This window comes from Gossypium hirsutum, chromosome D07, assembly GCF_007990345.1.
Source record: "Gossypium hirsutum isolate 1008001.06 chromosome D07, Gossypium_hirsutum_v2.1, whole genome shotgun sequence".
In the NCBI taxonomy this organism is placed as follows: Eukaryota; Viridiplantae; Streptophyta; class Magnoliopsida; order Malvales; family Malvaceae; genus Gossypium; species Gossypium hirsutum.
Window position 1 is genome coordinate 38,196,585 of NC_053443.1, and position 21,029 is coordinate 38,217,613.

Consider the following 21,029-nt stretch of genomic DNA (forward strand, 5'->3'; position numbering starts at 1 on the left):
GTGATCTTTGTACCAGTTGGAACTTGAGCTCTTTTGGGCCTCGCTACAGGCCTTAGCCCATTTGGCCTGGATATAACAATAATGAATGATAAAAATTTTCCGTGATTAAAAATATTTCCAAATGAATGCTTTTATATATAAATCTATATATATAAAACTAGATTTTAAATTCTTATCTAAGTTTGTGTTTTTTTTCTGACGTAAAAAGATTGTAGTAAATTTGCAAATGCTTGAACTCAAAATCCATACCCAGTCAATGGTACTTAAAATAATTTCATAGACCAAGTTTGAGTAATATTCTTGTTCTTACAATTCTTCAGATTCAGAGTAATTTTGTAGTTGTACAATAGAAGCCAATATCAAACTACAATACAGTGCTCCTCGAGCCTTAGGAAGCTTTATCTACTTATGGCTTCTGCTCAAAATTTACTTAGAGTAAAAAACGAAGTACATAAGACAAAAAAGAAAGAAAAAAGAATCTACATTTTGAAGTAGATGTTGAAGAACAGTGTCGACATACCTTTTCCAGCAGCACTCATCTTTCCATAAAACTTATTCAGACATCGCTTCAGCTTCTCCATCCACAAAACCAGATTCATTACCCCTGAAAATGTTAAAATGTTCCAATCATTCAGGTACCCTTTTTTTTATTACCTGACATACCTACATATCAGAACTTAGGAGAAGAAAAACCCTTACCTATAGTAAGCCTTAGAAGAATGTATTCTATATTTCCTATCAATCTGGTATATAGGGCGAATGATGTCAAACCTGAACACACGATTCCTTAAATTGTAAATTAAAACAAAATATGCAACCACAAAATCAGAGCCTTCCAAGAATACCGACGTTAACGGCTCGTGAATATAAAAATCTCTTTCTTACTATACACTCATAAATGTACAGACACAACAACAGATGCATCCATTAGAAGCTCTCCCTGGCTTGGCCAGATAACAACTGCTTTAGAATAAAATTAAAGGAAAAAAAAAGGGTTTAGAAGCAATGTTTACCAGAGCATGGATTCGACTTCGGAGAGAGACCAAGTGAGGCATATTTTCCATAGGTTAGCAACCTCACCCATTTTGAAGCACCAAGCTTGCTTACTGTAGATCTCAGTAATTCACTAAAACAGGAAAGACCAAAATGAGATTAGGAGCTATTGAACTCCAAATAGGCTACTGAATTTATCATACTCTGTCCGCAATATTATGAGAAAGTTGGAAGGAAGAGATTCCATAAACGAAGATATGTCCTCCATCTTTAGAGCCTTCAAATGTTGTTTCAGCTTCTTTTGCTCTTCAACCAACATTCCCTTCCCAATGCCAGATTTACTGCCAATCAGATTACAGAAGGGATAATTACATTGGTATCATAATTGTTATAATATAATAGTCAGTAAACTGAACCTTCAATCTATCCAGTCAACACCTCTCCCAAATCAAAAACACAGAAGGAAAAATGTAAGATGCCTCACCATATCAGGAGGATAGGAACCTACAGAAAGATTTATGCTTCTAGTTATCATTTAAATGAATACTACTAAACATGTGTTTGGAAAGCCACCTGTAATTGAATTTGGGTGCAATTGTGTATAATTATAAGCGTGACAAGTGTGGGTAATCATTATAATTATTAAGTCCCACTGAATTAAATATAAACATAAACGTAGCACCCCAGTTACTTGCCCCAAGAACTCTTATAATTATAAGAAATTCTAATTCCCCACACGTATTTGGCTGACAAAGTATAATTATAACTTAAGAAATAAAACAAAAAAAGACCAAAATATAAAGGTGATACACAGTTTCTTTATGCTTAATTTAAAGACAAATAACTACAAATTTCTTCAAAATTCAAATAATCAAGTTTTGATAAGTGGATTACTATCTCAACGAGAAATTTCTTTAAGGGACTAAAAAATCTCTTCGAACAGACTAGCTTGTGCTGCAATAAACCAATAATCATTATTAGTACAGCAACACATGAGCTCGGGTGCTGGAAATTATGATCCTCCCAAAAATGTACTATCTGTTTGTCTTAGGAAAATGACCAGCCTGAAAAATATATCTATGATTTCCAATATCATATGAAGTATAGTAATCATGAAAGTTACATTTGCCAAGTGCTATTATCAAAGATGACAATTCCATAATCTATAGCAAATTATAAATTTCTTCCAAGTATTGTTTTGATTCAAATTCTTAATGGAAAACCTTATTAGCATCCTACTTAATGATCATAAAAACTAGCAATCCTTGACAAATAGCAAGATTAAAGAAAAGAAATTAGAAAAGAAGAAATGTGGATCACCTATCTATAGTCCTTCCAGAGAAAATGATGGGCAAGTATCTGTAGTACTTCCCAACACCAAACCGTTCAGCTAAATGCTGTATCTTTCTTGAGTCTAAAAGAATCAAAGCCTTCCAAAGCTGACAATATTCAAGCCTAAACACTTCATCCAACTTTTTGCAGATTCCATGGTCCAAAAGAACTGCATTTTCAATCTTCTCATCATAAAGGTAAGTTCCACAAAGACATCCTCACATAATTAGTAATGTTCATCTTAGATAGAAAACAATAGAAGTGAACAATCAGGACATACCCAAAGAAAAGCCACCCTGACCTTCTATAGACACCAATATATTACCGGGGTGTGGATCTCCATGCAAGAAACCGTGAACGAATATCATTTCAGCAAACACTTCCAACAACTTTTTTGCAACCTTCAAAACAAACCAAATGAAGGCAACTCAAGCACATCTACCTCATTACAATAGAATGAATATTCTGTAAATCTCCTACTCAAATTACACAGAAGGACTCGATTACTTGGCTGTCAAACATGTTGGACGTCATAGACAAGAAATTCAGTTAAAAAAAGAAGAGCAAAGGAAATGTCCAGAAAAACTCGGCAATGAAAGCTAAAATTCGAAGTAAGGATAAAAAAAAAATGAGTAAAGCACCAGCAAATTCAGGAATAAACACAGAAAAAGGGGGAAAATCTGCAGAAAAGGCCAAAATCGAACTCCCAAAAAGCCAACTTTGGCTTTGCTACTTTGTGACTAGACCTATCCAATGGTCAGGTAGCCCACCCAGCCCGTTTGGCGGGCAGACTTGGGCGGGGCTTCAACAAGAATTTTTCACATCAGGTTGGTGTGGCCTGGCCTGAATTCAATTTAAATAATAAAAAAATTTAAAATTAATTATAAAAATATAAATATCAACTAAAATATATTTTTTATATTTTATTAAATTTTTAATAGTAAAATGAGCTTTTTGGGCAGGCCAGGCTAGGCCGAAAACCGGCTTGGGCTTGAAATTCTTTTTAAACCGGGCCTCAGTCTAGCCCATGGGCACCTCTACATGTGACAAGAAGGGTAGAAAACAGATAAGTGTATATATTTTCTAGAATGGCATGCGTATTAGAAATTAGAAGGCTAGGATTTATACACAACCAGAGACTATAAACTAAGAAACAATAAATAAGTTCTCTAGATTAGTACTAAAATCAAGGGTAAAATGATTCCCAAAATCACTATAATTGAAACATAATGTCCTAAATTGACTAACTGATATTTTCCACACTAAAATCACTCTAATTGCTATTTTCCACATCACTATCATAAGAAAATTTTAGAAACATTTCTCAAAAAAGAAAAAGAAAAAAAGAAGAAACCTTCTCAGGATTTATTTTCATTCCCTTCAGAAATACAACATCATCAACCTGAAAATAATAGTATGTTATTGTCAACCCAAAAGCATAATATGCAAATGAAACAAGGGCAACATCAACAAATATTCTATAATTGTATGCATGAGGATATAGTACCATATCCAAACTATTGCTACAACTCCTTACCCAAAATCATGTTCCAAAACACATTGTTCGAATGACAGGAAGTTCACAAATTGAGCCCTACTAAGTAGCGATCTAGTTAGAAGATAAAGTAGAGAAAACAAAAGAATGTATTTTCAAAAAGAAGAGTTGTAGAGTTGTTCATTGAAAGGATTTGCAAGTTCTAAAGCCTTTTAAAAGGCTTTTCCACATGACATGGGGGAATGAAATCCAAAAGTAACTGTTTGGTCAAATAAAAGCTTCTAATGCATTTTAAACCATTTTTCCTCTATAACTCTTCCTTCTCCAAATTCATACTACATATAGTGTATGCGGATTTAAATGAGTTTGCATAAACTAACTAAAGCAACTCTCAAATGTAACCCAATATAAGCACAAGTCGATTAATTATCCCACTTGATTGAATATCTCAAACCTTCACTGAATAAGAACTGAAGATTCCACTTTTTAATTAGCTTTTTAACAAAATTGATGTCCCATGTGATTAGAACCCATGACTAAATAGGGTGAACAATGTGGACAGAGAATCTCATATCACTTGCATATTGCAAGCTTAAGTGATGTAAAAGTACTTAACACCTCTAGTTGTTACTCATATAGCCTTGTTCCGTTCTGCATGCTAAGAACCACAATGTAAAAACTTGGCAACACATTCTGAAGTCAAGTAAAGAATGATGATAGCTCAATCACATGGTAACCTAATATAATCCTTCAATATTTGAAGCATGACGTTGAAATTTCAGGCTTAGTAACTCTAGGTTGATGCTAGTAATGTCTATTTCATTGGATTTATCTTCCAGCAAGCAGTTCGTTAAAAACAGAGATATGGCAGTGGAAGTGTGAAGAAATTTCACTCTTTGTTGATTGACTTCTTGAAAAACAAAATACATGGGTATTTATATACAAAAATTAGGAACAAAAAGGAAAACAAAATCCCAAAATAAAGGCTAATTACATCCCAAAAAATCTGCTATATCCCAAATAATCTGCTATACCAATTAGTCAATACAGTTCTTTCTCAAGTTGGAAATAGCTTAATCTTTCCTTGGCAAACTAATCTAAGCTGCTTTCAAAGCCAACCTCTAACTATAACTATCTGACGCAAGTTAGTCTTAACAGACATTTGCACCTAGACACAAAAGGTAAACCCAGTAAAAATAATAAAAAGATACATAAAACTCGAGGCGGTAAAAAAACAAGGATAAAATTCAAACAAACACTTCTATTTCGTTATTTTCATTGTTTTTCAATTAGCTCCAGAAAAGGTTGATTAGTTGTATGCTCTTACCTTGTGACCGTGGCAAAACTGCATTGTGAGAACTTGATTTGTCGTCAAATCCTGAAGAGTAGAATGTGGATTTTACATAAACCAAACATTTTTACATGGTTACACCATATTTTGAAGCATGGAATGTTAAACATAATCAATGAATGATAAACTAGAAAAGGAAGAGTAAAACAACCATTTCATACCCAAAATATACGAGGTATTCGAACAACTTTGTTGTTTCGAAAGTTGTTAGACATTGTCTCAAAGTTTCTTGCCTCTTGAACAAAATCTATGGACATATAGAACGCAAAACCAATAAATGTTGCATCCAGAGGAAGTAAGCAACTTAAAATTACTTCTACAGCACTCGAGGTTCTAAAGTTGAAAACAAAATGAAAGAAGGATATCAACTGATATCTGGGTCAGCCAATTTCAACATTAATCTTCTGAGTAAATTAGGTAAAAGTCACTGAGGTTTAATTATGATTCAGAATCGAAACACTAGTTTGGCTAATGAAAAGATCTCCACAATACCTTGGCATGTATTATCTTAGAATATTTTAATGATTGCCAAATGGAATTATATACCAATAATGCCTTTCAAACAAAAACAAAGCCCTATGACACAAGAACCAGAAAATAAAGCACACCATAAGTTACCTTATTCACCGCTTCATCATTCTCACCATATCTCTATCTCTAATCACATTATCTTTTTTTATTACTAATATAAATCTTTAAAAATAGAAGGAAAAAATCATTTTATTCTAATTTCCACATCATTTTGTTCAATGTCTATTTGTTTTTTTGTTGAAGCACATATAATATCCAAGCAATGTATCAAGAAGTAGCAATCTGTTATAAAATTGCTTTAAAAAGCTTAACAATTCATGCTTGCGGACTGTTTACAAATTTGTTTATTTGGGTAGATTCTTAGTTCCTACTTTCTAGTGATTTTATTCTATTGTACTTATTGTATCTTTCCTATTTTAGGCTTCAACATTTTGTATGCATACCAATGTAAATTGATCAAATAGAAACACAAGGGAATCAATTTAATCTTGTTTTAGAATTCTTCAAAAATATTTACGGTATCAGACAAGGTAGCCAATTCCATGCCGGTTTTGGCCATATTGGCCAATGTACACTGTTCTAGTAGTAAACCGAAACATCCAACTCTCTTTTCTGCATCGTTGAAATTTTCAACATATACCGGTCGCATTGGCTCGTTCCAGCCAATTCCAGTCAGACGGACCAGAACAATGTGTACTTGCTAGTGCATGAACAAGGTTGAAAATAAAAATAAACTTACATATATGGGATAATCATGCTGTTTATGGAATGATCTCTTTTCCCTTGTTCATTTTGGATTTGTTTAATAATAGATTTTTATTTGTGAAACTTATTGGTGAATATTTTATATTGCAAATTTATTTAATCTCATTCATTTGATATTTGTAAATACTTTTATATACATATATTAAATATGGATTTTAAATATCGATAAATCCAAAATGATACATTGAAACTAACCAATACTAGTATGTACTAATTTCAATAGAAAAGCGGTGCGTTCATCGGTCCTATCAGAGCCTTAAATCCTGATGTAAGGTTCCAAATGAGAATTTTTTTTCCAGATTCTCTTACACCCTAGAAAGCCAAAATTGGTATTTCCCCCATTTAGGCCTTTTTTCTATTCTCACCCCATTGTCCTTCCAGCATGTACGTCTCACATGCCACTTTGTGTAGCTCACCCCACTAGAGTTCTTTCTATCTCATCATTGGCTTCATTGCTGCGTTACCCTCCTATATTTATTGCTGTTGACTCTATTTGGTGGTGGCTAAAAGGACTCTATTTGTTATAGTAAGTCTTTGCTAACTCCATTTTAAGGATTTTTTAGGTTTGGGTTTTTAAATTGTTGTATCTAGTTGCTAGGCTTGGTTATATTTCTTTACCTTTTATTGAAAAATGGTGGATGATAAGAAAATTGCTGCCACTAGTACTGATAACGCTTCATTGCATATAAGTCTAGTAAAGCTTAATGGAAACTACTTTGCATGGTTATTGTCTTATTTATTATTCATCAATACTAGAGGATTGCAGAATCATATTACTGGTGATGCAAGAAACCTTGGACAACTGACCACAACTTGTTATGGCATGGCTTATCAACTCCATGTAGCCCCAAATTTCCATAACATATTGCTCGAAACTACAACCAAAATATGGAAAGTACCTACTCTCACCTAGCCATGAGTGGAGAATTATGCTTAAATCTTTAAAATTCATAATAAAATCCATAGCATAAACCAAGGTGAAATGATAATTTCCCATTATTTTTATTAACTAAATGGCTTATGGAAAGATCTTAATTGTTGTCATGACTTTCAAGCAAACTATAATAGAGACACAGTTAAATTTCAAAAGTTGAAAAGAAGCGAGTCTTTGAAATTTTAACTAGGTTGAACAATGAGTATCATCAAATCAAGGTTCAAGCATTTTGAAAAACCCTTTTTCCTTCTCTTGGGCAAGCATATTCCCACATCCACCAAGAAGAAAGCTAAAGAAGTTCTATGTTCTCCATAGCACCAACTGAAAAGGATGGGTTGACCACTAGTGGTCCTCATGGGCAACTGAAATCCAATAATTTTGATAAAATCATCTTCGATATGATTATTCTGCAAAGGTACCAAGGAAACTAGTTGGTAGTTACATGTTAAACCCACTAGAGGACATGGAGGGAAAAGAGTCAAGTCAACAAGGGCTCAAGCAAATTTGACAAAAATTATAGTCACATAAGGAGACAACTTCTACTAAGATTTTTTCTTTTGATGAAATCCAACATCTCAACCATCTCCTGTCTCAAATTGACCCTTTCTCTAGTGCAACATCCAACTTTGTGAAGTCTAACTTTGGATTTTGATACCCAAATTTTATTGGGTTTGGGCATGGAGGGAAAAGAGTCAAGTCTACAAGGGCTCAAGCAAATTTGACAAAAATTATAGTCATCTAAGGAGACAACTTCTACTAAGATTTTTTCTTTTGATGAAATCCAACATCTCAAGCATCTCCCGTCTCAAATTGACACTCTCTAGTGCAACATCCAACTTTGTGGTGTCTAACTTCGGATTTTGATACCCAAATTTTATTGGGTCCTTTGGCATCAGTCTTAACAACCTTTGTTCGTTTAGGAATCCACTCCTTTAGAATATCCTCATTTTGAGCAGTGTTTATTCCTTTTGAAATCCATGCTCTATTAAATTTACTCCTAGTAGTAAATTTTCTCATTATAACCCTTTTTGTAATGATGTATACAAAAAAGAGAGGCATCATAGATAAAGTTTGGTTTCTCAAAAAACTTTTAGAATTTGCTTTATTTTTAAAGATTTAAAAAACCCAAACCACTTTTATAAAAGAAAGCTTTTTGAGATTTAAGCATATTATTCAATTTTTGTTGCCCCACATAAAACATTAAAAATGAATTATGTAAGCTCTTATTCTTTCTGTTCAATCATAAATTTGAACTTGCATATCATTTAATCTTTTTTCAAACTCATCCTTGGCTACTGTCAATGACTCATGTTCTTCCTTAAGTTTTGAAACCGCTTTCTTTTTGTTCAAATCATCAATTTGAACTTACATATCATTCAATCTTTTGTTCAAATCTTGTTGTAGATAATCGTGTTGTGGATAATCTTGTTGTTTATTGTATAGGATGATTTTTTTTTTCCTTTTTTACTTTGGATTTGTTGAAATTTTAATATATTAAATGGAAAATTATTTGGTGCACTGCCAGTTGAGTTAAAAAAAACTCTACAAGCAAGGGTGAAATGCTGTCATGTGTCCTGAGGGAATATTAAAAAGATTAAAAATAAATTAAAAAAGACAAGTGTCATGTACTAAACCCTGCTTGTGGAGTTAAAAAACTCCACTGGCAATGGACAGAATACTAACCAAATTAAATGTTGTTTTTCCCAAAATCCCGATAAATAAAAAACAGTATACTAAAACAGACCGATAAATACCTGCCTAACTTGATTGACGATCATAGTTTCCCATGAAATATAAAATTGAAGCATGGATTGACAAGAAGTATAAAATGACTATCAAAGGCAATTGTATAACTCACCAAGCTCCAAAGAAATTGCCTCGGTGAATTCTGAGACCAACCACCGAAACCTAAATTCCGGAAAAAACTAAACAACCAGAGAGAGTGAGAGATTAAGCAACCTAATATAACTAAAATATGTTTATAAAAAATTAAATAGGAAAGCATAAGGTAAAAGGGGAAAAATAAAGACATCTAAGATTAGCTTAACATTGCAAAGACCACATTTGGAATAAATAAATAAATAAGCCATCAAAACTCTTAAGTGGTACACATTGTAAGCATCTTTGAGAGCAAAGCTATTGATATGATTTTGAGTACCTAGGAGGTTCTTGTACAAATAAAAAAAATGTATTTCAATCCCATTATTCCAATTTTCAATAATTTACTCCTTGTACCTTGATACTTGCAAGTAATTGAAGACAACTGATAAACCAAAAAAGAATATGTTATTATGATGCAATAGTGACGTATCAATAATATGCAACTTTTAGCTCACAAACTAATTATGCGGACTGCTTTTTCTGTTGACATGGAAAATTTCATCTTTTACCATTTTTTTTCTTGAATTCCATGTCAATAAAAGTATATTTCTACATGCGAAATCATTAAACTTGTCAGAAAAAAGGTACAGCTCATGATCAAATTACTCAAAATTATATAATATACACTTTTCATCATAGCATATTGACATCGTAAGTATCTGAACCAGAGAAAGTGTCCTAGTGGCATCAATAAAGATGAGAAAGAACGTCATGGCTAAATTGCAAATATGCAGAACTTTTTCAAATAGCTTAAACAAAATCCACTGAATTTACAGAACATGACAAAAACAACCTTCAATCATAAAAACAAAGCTAATATCATTTGACAAATATTAAGAAAAATTAAGGAATTTAGTGTGTACCCATGCAACAAATTCAGAAAGGGAATACATAATTCTTGTGTCTAACTTCATTTTCTTCTCTATTCCAGGGTATTGCACCTATCCTCCATAAAAGAAAAGGTATTTTGTCATCAAATACTTAATACCATATCAAAAATCTTAAATGAATCAAAAAGTATTCAACACTAAAAGTCAGAAGACATAAAACCAAAGATTTTAAGAGACAACAACAACAACAACAACAACAAAAGGAAAAGGAAAACAATGATTCCTTTGTTTTCTTGAGACAAATGAACATAACTAAAGTTATAAATGGAATAACAAAGAAAATGGCAACAGATTAATTTTACAAACTTCGATGCAAGTTAGTTTTAATTAGGTTTTCAAGAGCATAGGGTATTGGTTAGATGCTAAATGCAAAGGAAACAAATTCCTTTTTTCCCTTTTGATCTTAGCATGGAAAATGTAGTCAATAATGGACTATAAAACATGCATTTCATAAAAAATAAATATATCTACACTTAACTTTTGTATGATAGTAGAATACCGAAATAAGTAATAGCTTTGACTACTAACCTAAGAACATGGTCCCTCCATACTTTCTAGATAACCTTTACCAATAACAAATAACAAGAAACCTAATACATAATAGATATAACACCTCTTAACACTACCCCTCAAATGTAGATTATAAAGGCCTTACACATGAACAACCTTGCAGAGGTTATCAACCTCACATAAGACACCTGTGCTCTAGCCTCTAATGTCATATTAAACATCAAATCAAAAAAAAAAAGCAATAACTAGAGGAATCTAACTTGAAAATAGGACTACAAGAAACTCAATACTTAATAAATGTAGGCCAATAACACTTCACACTCCCACAGGGTTAGGCAAGAAGAACACAACATACCTGAACTCTAATACCTTGTTAAGCATCCAACATGGTACTAAGTGGAGAATCCCAACTTAAATATAAGACAGCATGAAACCCAACAGTTAACAGATTGCAATAACACCACTTAACAATATGCAACCTTCTTTCTCATTTCTTTTATTTTTATGACATTGCACACTTGAAAGATAGCCCAGAAAGTCGAGAGAATATTTAGATAATTGATTTATACGGACTCTTCCTGATTGAGACCACAGGTAAAAATAATATTGCCATAAATCGACAAAGTGATATTTCCACTTATTGATCAGAAGAGACGTATCCTTTGAGGCCAGAATTGACTTTCCTTGATACCTAATAAAATGTATGAAAGGGTCTTTGAACAACCATAGGTTGTTCTGAAAATCATCATAAAAGACTCGCCAAGACACTTTATTTTTCCATAGAAAAAAATTAATTCAAGAAAGACTCCAGAAGATGTTGATCGTAAATGAGAAGATTGATTACGGAGAAAAAGGAAAATGGATTATCATTGCCAACAAATTCCAACCTAACAACTCAACTACCAATGCATCTTAAACTCAAAATGTTTCTTTTCAATAATGATGGGAAACTAACATCACCCATTTGGCAAGGGAAAGTAACAATAACAACTAATAATCTTCAAGAGTAAGTACCCAATTCATATTGAAGGTAAGCTCCTACTTGACTGTTAATTTGAAGAGTTTCAAGTTCATAATTCAAGCTTCACTTTTAAATGTTATGAGCAATTTACAACCACCTAGACCACGTATGAGTTGGCTCCCCATGGTAAGTAAAAGGTAAAGCATGCACAACTCCTCCATCAAAAAGTTCAACTTTAATCACCCAAAATTTGATTTTCGAATGTTATTAATTCAATTATCAGTTTAAACAAGTAAATAAGTAACATAGTCAACAACTCATTATTTATGTTAACATGCAATGACAAAGAACCTACAAACTCATTCTTGCTACCAAATAAATCACATGACACTACAGTCATTGTTTTAATTATTCTTTAAAATAACAAAATCGCTTGGTTTATAACATGTAAATAGTTTGATTGAAAAGGACTTCATGGCACTTGCTACACATTTGCCTTAATTTTGATATCATAACTTCATTAGATTTTAAAAGTAGCTTTATAAAGTAAGTTATTATCAATTTAACTAGTTACACCAACTCACCCATCCATTTTATATAATAGTAGAGACCATATCTTACAATGACAAGTCAAAACAACTTACGTTATTAAATTAACGGCAAGAAAAAGCATGTATTTGCCCTTTTCTGCCACAAGGGAACATGCAATCAATTGTGAGCTCATTTTTTTGTCATAATTACTTAAAAATTGCACTAGACTCTAAAGTATAAGGATCTAGCAATTACTTTAATCATTTGTCTCATTTCATGTTCAGATGTTTCTATTTCAAGTATCTTTGTGGCTAGGTTCAATGACCTTTTCAATCAACCTAGGTCAAGTACCATGTTGGTTTGGGCAAGTTTTCGAGAGTGGTTAGAGTTTTTTCAATAGTAGATGAAATCACTTCAAAAATCTTTCTATTCACTCTACCCATCTAGATATAAGATGGACTTGACAAAATTATACACTACACACTTATCCGAAATGAACATGACACAAAAAATAACTAAATGACGACATGATAAGAAAAGGTAACATGAATATGACAAATACGCAAATGTCTCAAAATCTTTTTGAACAAATTATTAACAAATCAAAATTTATAAAGATATAAAATATCTTAAATATGATTATGACATGGCAAAATACACAAACCAGCATGGCTACATGAATTACCATGTCTAGTATAAGACAAAGGCATTTAATACAAAAGAGTTAGCAATATTATGCCAACTAACCTTAATAGCTACTTCTTGATGGTCTTTCAACATTGCATGATGCACTTGCGCAATGGATGCAGCAGCGATTGGCTGCTCATTAAACCAAGTAAATCTAAAATTTACACAGAAATCTTCTAGTCAACAGAATATTTAGGTAACACACACACAAGATGAACCAATGAATAAAATTTTGCTTCTCCCTTTTTCTTTTTTTGTTCTACAGGATCTTATAGCAAGATGTTCAGTTCCATAATCAACTGTTAGATCTATTTCTATCAAATACCTACAAAAGAAGTTATACTATTTTAAAAGCTTAACTAGTCAGACCTTCAAAGGCAAAAAAATAACCATAAAGATTGCAACTTAAAACCAAATTAGAAACAAGTGGGGAGGCCCAACCTAAATATAAAGGCCAAAATAGTGTTTCATTTTGAATTCACTTTACCCAAAAGGACACATTTCTAGGGAGGCGAGAGCTTAGCAATAGTTGAGATTACAAGGGTTTGAATTTTAAATTGTTACAGATTTGCATAAAGAGACAAGATTTATATATAATACAAATTCTTTGAGGAAGCTTTGCAATAGGTAGATACATGGTAAAGGGACTCTTAAGTAGATTCAAGATGCATTTGGCTAAAAATATAAACAATTCAGGATTCTAAATGGCTTGCTATAAAGACAACTCATAATTTAATGATTTTATATATACTGTACATAAATGTAGGCATATGTATAAGACTTATGATTTTATTAGTAAACAATAAAGACTTCATTCCATAACGTGATGTGTACAAAAGATAAATTTATCATATTTAACAAGAAATCAGGACCAAAAGGCTTAATGTTTTCCTTCACTTCCATCTGAATAAAAAAATTTTGCATTACATGACCCAAGGTTCATACTTCCGTTGTTATAAAGAAAGCTATTCTTCCTGTTTAACTATTAAAAGAACAACTAACAAAAAGACACTAAAAAGTAATGAAACCAGGTAGTGTACCATCTGCACTTTTCTTGATTTGCACTACACCCTAATTCCTAGAAATACACCTTGACAGCACTGGCAAGTAGTGTACCATCTGAACTACATGTCAGCACCTAATACGCATTTATTAATTCTCAACAGGGTCATGCTGATTGAACACGAGAAACTTCGAGGAAAGATATAAACAATTATATGAGTCCAAACTATGATTAGCACTGGCAAGTAGTGTACCATCTGCACTACATGTCAGCACCTAATACGCATTTATTAATTCTCAACAGGGTCATGCTGATTGAACACGAGAAACTTCGAGGAAAGATATAAACAATTATATGAGTCCAAACTATGATTAAAGAAATGCAACTTACAGCTCTGACGGATCCTGGCCAAGATTGCTGACTAATACTTCTTTTATGACCTTAAAATCATAAGGAACCACCTAGAGTAACATAGGAATAGAAATTAGAAAGAGAACCTATAAGTTGTGTCTCTTAGGGATACATTATATGCAGAGAAGAAAATGAGATTAACTCACCTGATCCTGCAACGAGGAAAGGGTCAACGAGTATTCTTTAGGAATCTGACGAAGGGAAGAAACAAACTGGCCAGCTTTCACATAAAAACCTTTGTTTATTTCACATAATTTCAGCAATCTTTTAGCTGAGCGCAAATGAACCTAATTAGGGTGAAAAACCATATATTCAGCATAAAGTGCATACGTCAGATCAAACATTCAACAAAGCTGAAGCTTACCTATACAGCCTTTGGAGTCTAAAAAAATCTTATACAAAGAAATTTATTTTGTTTCTTTGACTATTTGAGGAAAAAATATAAAGATGACTGGAACTAACATTTCTTTGAATTACTTTCACAGACATTATAAAAGTGTGAACATGTATGACAAGGTTATATTTTTCTTCTTTATGTATCTAATTTATTTCAGTTTTTGGTACCACAATAGCTCTTACACATATTTTCGTAACTACAGTTTCCTTGGCTCTTACAAGTGGAGGAAAAAACAGAAATAACTATATAATGGTTTTTCAGAAGAGTTCAAATCAATGTATATAATTTTGCGATTTTAATAGCCTAATTACTTGAATGAAAACTTTCGAATAATTTAGTGAGTATTTTGTAACTTTTTGAAGTTGGATAATCAAATCGCAAATGTAGTTTAGCCATGCATTATCAATCCAGTCATGGAGGAAATGCACTTTAAAAACATTCTCCCACGAAGAGGTAACTCAGTTGAAGATGAAGGCAACAATTAAAGGAGCTTAATTCAATTTCTTATGTTCGCTTTTAATTTCATGCCTAAGAGTAACAGAACACATACATTGCAAGACATTGTTCGGCATCAAAAGCTCCAGGTATATGCTTACTATTATTCAGTTTTTGATATCTCGAACGTTGCTAAAAAGTAAAAGAAAATAGGGAAAACCAAAATCAGATTTGATAAAAGGAGAAAATGGTTTTAGGGTAAATTTGCAGGGAATTTCTAGTTTATAGAAAGGCAACGATGATAATAATAATTCAATTTAGTTTAATCGAATATCAAAAGGAACCTCAGATAATAGACGACGATACTCATCGCAGTCGTTCGGAAGCCCATATAAAGAATACTTGTAGTCAGCAACGGTGATAGCAACCTGCATAACAAATCAACAAATCATAATTAGAAATTTTCAAAAAGGAAAAAGTAAAAAGTAAGAGAGGTCGAGAGAAAGAGAGAGAAGTCGGACAGTGCAGATTGCACGAGAAGAGCGAAGAATGCCTTGGGAAACGGGAGAGTCGGAGAAGGGGAGAAGATTGGCTTGAGATGTGAAGCAGCCCGCAGTGATTAGGCAAAAAGCAGCCGTGGCCTTCGCCGGAAACTTAGATACCATTTGTTTGCTCTATCTGCCTGCCTACTGCTAGCCCCATGCCTATATTACTGCGGGAGTCGGGTCATGCAAAAGGGTGTGCAAAATTTCCATCGTGCCTTTGGATGGGTTATTGGTAACGTTACATTTAGTTTTTTTTTTTTTTTGTTATGTAACAATATTTAATTTTATTATAACGGTTGTTTTTTAACTAGTCACAGATAGATGTACTGTCCATCCAAACCCATTTTAAATCTACTCAACTGAATCGAATAAACAAAATCTTTTTGGGAAATTATTTTTTTGTTAATTTGATTAGCTATATTAGTTTAAATTGTTAATTAGGTTTTGTTTTGGTTTTGATAACCCGAACCGAATAAATAGAATAAATTGATTTTGTGTTTAACTTTAAAATTAGTTTTATATTTGTTCAAGTGTCATGGGTCGTAGATCAAAACTCATGAACATTGTGCACAGAACGTCCCATGGAGATCAATTAATTAAATAAGACTTATTTGACCCACTTGAACTGGTTCGATTCATGAAACATATGGAGAATCTTATTTACTTGAAGCCTTGGTGGCTCAGTGAAATGCTCTAGTAAAACTAGAGTTAGCAGGATAATTATTGTTAATCTTAAGGGATAAAAGAAATATAGAGTTTAAATCTCTTAATACTCTCATTTTGTAGATAGGCACAAATCTCAACTGCTGATGTAATTCAATCATCATTGGATCTGGAGGAGCTTAACAATAAATAAAGCTTTCTCCCTCATTTATAATCACTTCGTGGTAATCTTTCAAAATAATGGAGATACTTTGAGAACATTTATTTAAACACCTTGTGTGTGTTGCTTTCTTGTGGTTTTTCTGTGCTTTTGTTGCTCTTTTCTCTTTTGAGTTTGCTTCCGTTTTGTTTTGGCACCTTAGAGAATTTCTGTAACACCCCAAACCCGACTGAGTAGGTTCGACCCGAATTTGGAGAGCTATATTAACCACCGAAGTGACTCTCTGTTAACTCCCCACCTAACCTCCAACACACCACATATATCCAACTTATAAAGTGCTAAGTTAAAACATAGCAGCGAAATAATATCATGCATAGAATGTAAAACATGCGAGCTTATTAAACAAATAGAGGTAGGGTTCGCATGTAATCTAAATAATAAAACTTAACGGTTCACAAAAATGAAATAAATAGAGTAATTCAACAGACTCAAATAAAAGTACAAAAACTTAGAAGTAATTAATAAGGTTCATACAACAACGTAGGTTCGCAAATAATATATGAGTTCGCAATGCAACATAAAGCATAAGTTTACACCAAAACACAAGTTCGCATAAAATCTGAGGTTCGCAAATTTTCCTAAGTTTGCACACATCAAGCCTTGGTTCGCAAGTATACATACATCATGGGTTCGCATGCAAACAAGCTTTGTAATAAAAGAGTTTATTCATACAAGGGTTCTCACACTTTTATAGGTTCGCTTAATAGTAAGATTATCACAACTAAGGTTCGCATGCATGTTGGGGTCGCAAACATACTGGGTTCGCATGAACAGTATTCTATAGTAAAACTGACTTGCATATGGAAATAAAACATTCTTTAACCTAATTAAGTTGTAACAGCCCACCCGACAAAGTCTTTATATCTAGTAATTATTTATTGTGTCATGCTATTAAGCGTAGTTTTGATAAAGTAAAGTGTTAATTTTGTTTAAGTATAGTATTTTGTGTACGAACTAATTGGTGAATCCTGTGTTTTGGTGAATTATGTGTTTTGGCGAGATTTGTGGGTTAGTAGATTCTTCTATTGAGTATATGCCATCCCAGAAGTTTAGGTGAATTCATTAAGTTTGTAGTTAATAGATTTATTTATTATTTTAATAAGACAATTTAGTTATCCAAGTAAGAACTGGTTAGAATGAGACTAAGATATTGTACTTGATAAGACTTAAATGATTATAAGTGCACTTAATCACGAAAATCAAGAGTGTTAGTGGAATAATCTGATCCTTCCACTAAACCTTGTCTCCGTGCTTAGGTATATAAGGATATCAGTGTCTTCACTGAAAAACTTTGTGTTTTCTTTGTATCCATCTTCTTCTTGATTTTCTCTGCATTCTCTGAAAAGCTTAAATCCAGAAACCTGTCTAAAGTTGGGTTCGCTATATTCAACCAACTCCTACGTTTGTTTTAGCTCTTTGGTAAATATTGATGAACCCTAGGTTAGTTCCATAGTTATTTACATATTTTTAACTCTACATGCATAAATAGCAAATTAGTATGTAAAGAAGGAAGCTTATTGGTTCTAGGTTAAACGTTAATGTTTCTTGCATGCATGTTTAGGTTCAATGGTGCAATGATCTAATAAGTTTAATTATTTATATTTTAACTCAAGGCACTGTAGAATGAGTGATAAAGGCAAAGGTCTTGCTATATAGACTTTGTTGTATTTCTAGTGAGTTCCTTCATACTTTTATGTGTGTGGTATTCGTGTTTTATAATTCGTGTAAGGTAAGTACTTATGCTTTGTAAAAGTGAACTGTGCATATATAAAAAATGGTTGTTCAAAGTTGTCAATATGAGTCAATAATGTCTGTGTTAAAGTGTAAGAATCATTCTTCATGCTTAAGCTACTACCTTCTGGTTCTACCAAGAATGATACAGACTGAATCATGAAAATGATGTTAAGGAAAAATATTCATGGCGATGCCTTCAATGGAATGTACATTGAACTAGCAGATCGCAATACATGAAAACGGTTGTCTAGCCTTTGGCAAGGCCAATGTATGTTGCAAACCAAATTGGAAAATCATGACAAAGGATACAAACAAAGGAATATGAATGGAATATATGATATGAAACTAGTTAAGGACTGGAGTACATGGTTGGTATGAAGAAGGTTTATCTATATGGTCATATGAGAATAGTGTATGCGCCAAAAGAATAGTAAATTGGCGAATAAACTATCTGTGTATGGTACTCACCATCTGGCGAACTATATGATTGTGCTTGAATCTTTAATGTGATTTGCTTGAAGTATCAATTGTTAGTATTAAGACTTCTTTTTTAATTCACTAAGTTCTTTTAAACTTACCCTGTTTCCTTTTTCCTTTTCAAGCTTACTACTAAATGAAGACATTTTGTGCATCATAGTGAAAAACACATTCCTAAATGCATTCTTTACATTTTCCATATTATTAGCAGTAGTAGCTTCCTCCTGTGTAGATATATGACTTCTAGTTCTTTACACGTGGCTTCTCAAGAACCATTAGGCATTTCCTTATATTATTAAAAATAAATTCTAACTTAATACGAAACATTAAAGACTAAGCCAAAGGTGTACTGTGCATGATGGGGTGTGACACAACCATCAGGTTTTCGAGAATCGGTTAAACCTTAGCTTTGACACCAACTTGTAACATGCCAAACCCGACCCTTTAGGAGGATTCGAGTAAGACATGTCACTACAGAGAAATCATAAATCTTTAAAATCATTAGACTACGCTAGAGAACATCTACTGTTATGAGACTTATGTTATTTTGTATTATGCATGACTTAAAGGGGGTAATGTCTAATTGTAAATTGAGAAGAATTTGTATTCAAAACCTATGGTTAACAAACCATGTTTTTTTGAAGCTTCATTTAAGATATGAAATGGTTTTCCAGTGTTATATTTCATATGATGAAAATTTTTCTTTTTAAAGTTTATACGCCATATGACTTACACTTATTTATTATTTGAATTAAATGTTGAATACAAAACCCTAGTTTTATAGAGTATATGCCAAAAATGATTTTAAAGATTGATGATTTCTCTGTAGTGACATGTCTTACTCGAATCCTCATAAAAGGTCGGGTTTGGCATGTTACAAGTTGGTGTCAAAGCTAAGGTTTAACCGATTCTCGAAAACCTGATGGTTGTGTCACACCCCATCATGCACAGTACACCTTTGGCTTAGTCTTTAATGTTTCGTATTAAGTTAGAATTTATTTTTAACAATATAAAGAAATGCCTAATGGTTCTTGAGAAGCCACGTGTAAAGAACTAGAAGTCATATATCTACACAAGAAGAAGCTACTACTGCTAATAATATGGAAAATGTAAAGAATGCATTTAGGAATGTGTTTTTCACTATGATGCCATAATAATCAAGAGCCTCAACAACATCAGCCACAACAACCACAGCCTAAAGTGGCTCACCTAACACTTCCTACTCGTCTAGTACCTACTATGGCTCCACTTAAGGTTGACCTTGTAAGAGTAAGTAAGAAAAGAGGTGACAATAAGTTCTTTAGTGATAAAGGTGATTATCCTACTATGATTGAGTAGTGGTTATCTCATTTTTGTAGGGTGATAGAGGAATTGAAATGTACTTCTGATGATAGTCTTAGATATGCTATATCGCAGTTAGAAGGAGAAGCTTACCAATGCTGGGAAACTTTGGTTAGTGTGGCTCTTGAGCAAATGATTGACTGAGATTTCTTTCTAGAAAAGTTTAGAGAAAGATATGTTAATCAGATTATGGTGAACAGATGAAGAAATATTTTTTGTATTTGAGGTAAGGGAGAATGTCAGTTATTGAATATGAGAGGGAATTTCTCAAACTTAGTTTCTATGCAAAGAACATGTTTCAAACTGAAAAAGAAATTTGTGATAAGTTTGAATGGGGACTAAGGGATGAGATTCGTGCATTGGTTGCAACAGCTAAATGTAAAACACTTGCAGTAATGACAGCAAAAGTTCATAATATAAAATTGATCATTAGAGATAGGAGCAGGAATTTTGAAAGTGAAAGGATAAAGAGAGGTAGGTGAAGTCCTCCCTCACTAGCAAGTTTTAAGAAACCTGGAGATCAAACTTTTTCAGCTTCGAAAAAAGATTCACAGTTCATAAGTTTCAAATGTGAATGATTCAATAGACCACCTGATTCTATGGCAAGTTTTGATGGTTCTAGAATGATGGAACGTGAATGTGAATATTATGGTAGGAATCATGGTGGTGAATCCAAGAAGCGTTTAAGGGCATGTTTTGGGTGTGGGTCCAAAGATTATATGGTTAAAGATTGAATTAAGCAGTGAACAATCAGTCAGAAGCTCTCAAAAGATTCAACATGAGAGTAGATTTGGAATGACAATTAAATCTGGTTCAGTATAGGGAACACATAGGAAAAATCTTAGTAAGTTAAGTTATTGAGCATCAGCAAGAGCCTATATGATGAAAGCTAAGGAGGATTTTGATATGCCTGAAGTAATAACTGGTAATTTTTCTTTTCAT

At 32.8% G+C, this 21,029-nt stretch overlaps 1 protein-coding gene across 4 annotated transcripts; it reads right to left on the minus strand.

The window, feature by feature from the left end:
* Positions 1-257: 257 nt before the first annotated feature.
* Positions 258-15,860, minus strand: LOC107954768 (aarF domain-containing protein kinase 1). Of its 4 annotated transcripts, none has more exons than XM_016890433.2 (17): positions 15,629-15,860; positions 15,452-15,535; positions 14,422-14,562; positions 14,255-14,325; positions 12,922-13,015; positions 10,146-10,223; positions 9,260-9,326; positions 5,333-5,418; positions 5,148-5,198; positions 3,680-3,727; positions 2,606-2,726; positions 2,314-2,494; positions 1,197-1,334; positions 1,014-1,126; positions 700-771; positions 521-604; positions 258-415 (listed from the first exon to the last, which is right to left on the minus strand). In XM_016890433.2, exons 1-17 carry the CDS (start codon positions 15,770-15,772, stop codon positions 399-401), a joined length of 1,590 nt encoding a protein of 529 aa, XP_016745922.1. In that variant the 5' UTR covers positions 15,773-15,860; the 3' UTR covers positions 258-398. The 4 variants fall into 4 exon arrangements, with proteins under 4 accessions (XP_016745922.1, XP_016745921.1, XP_016745920.1 ...); XM_016890432.2 differs by having other exon boundaries at positions 258-429; XM_016890431.2 differs by having other exon boundaries at positions 258-604.
* Between the last annotated feature and the right edge of the window lie 5,169 nt (positions 15,861-21,029).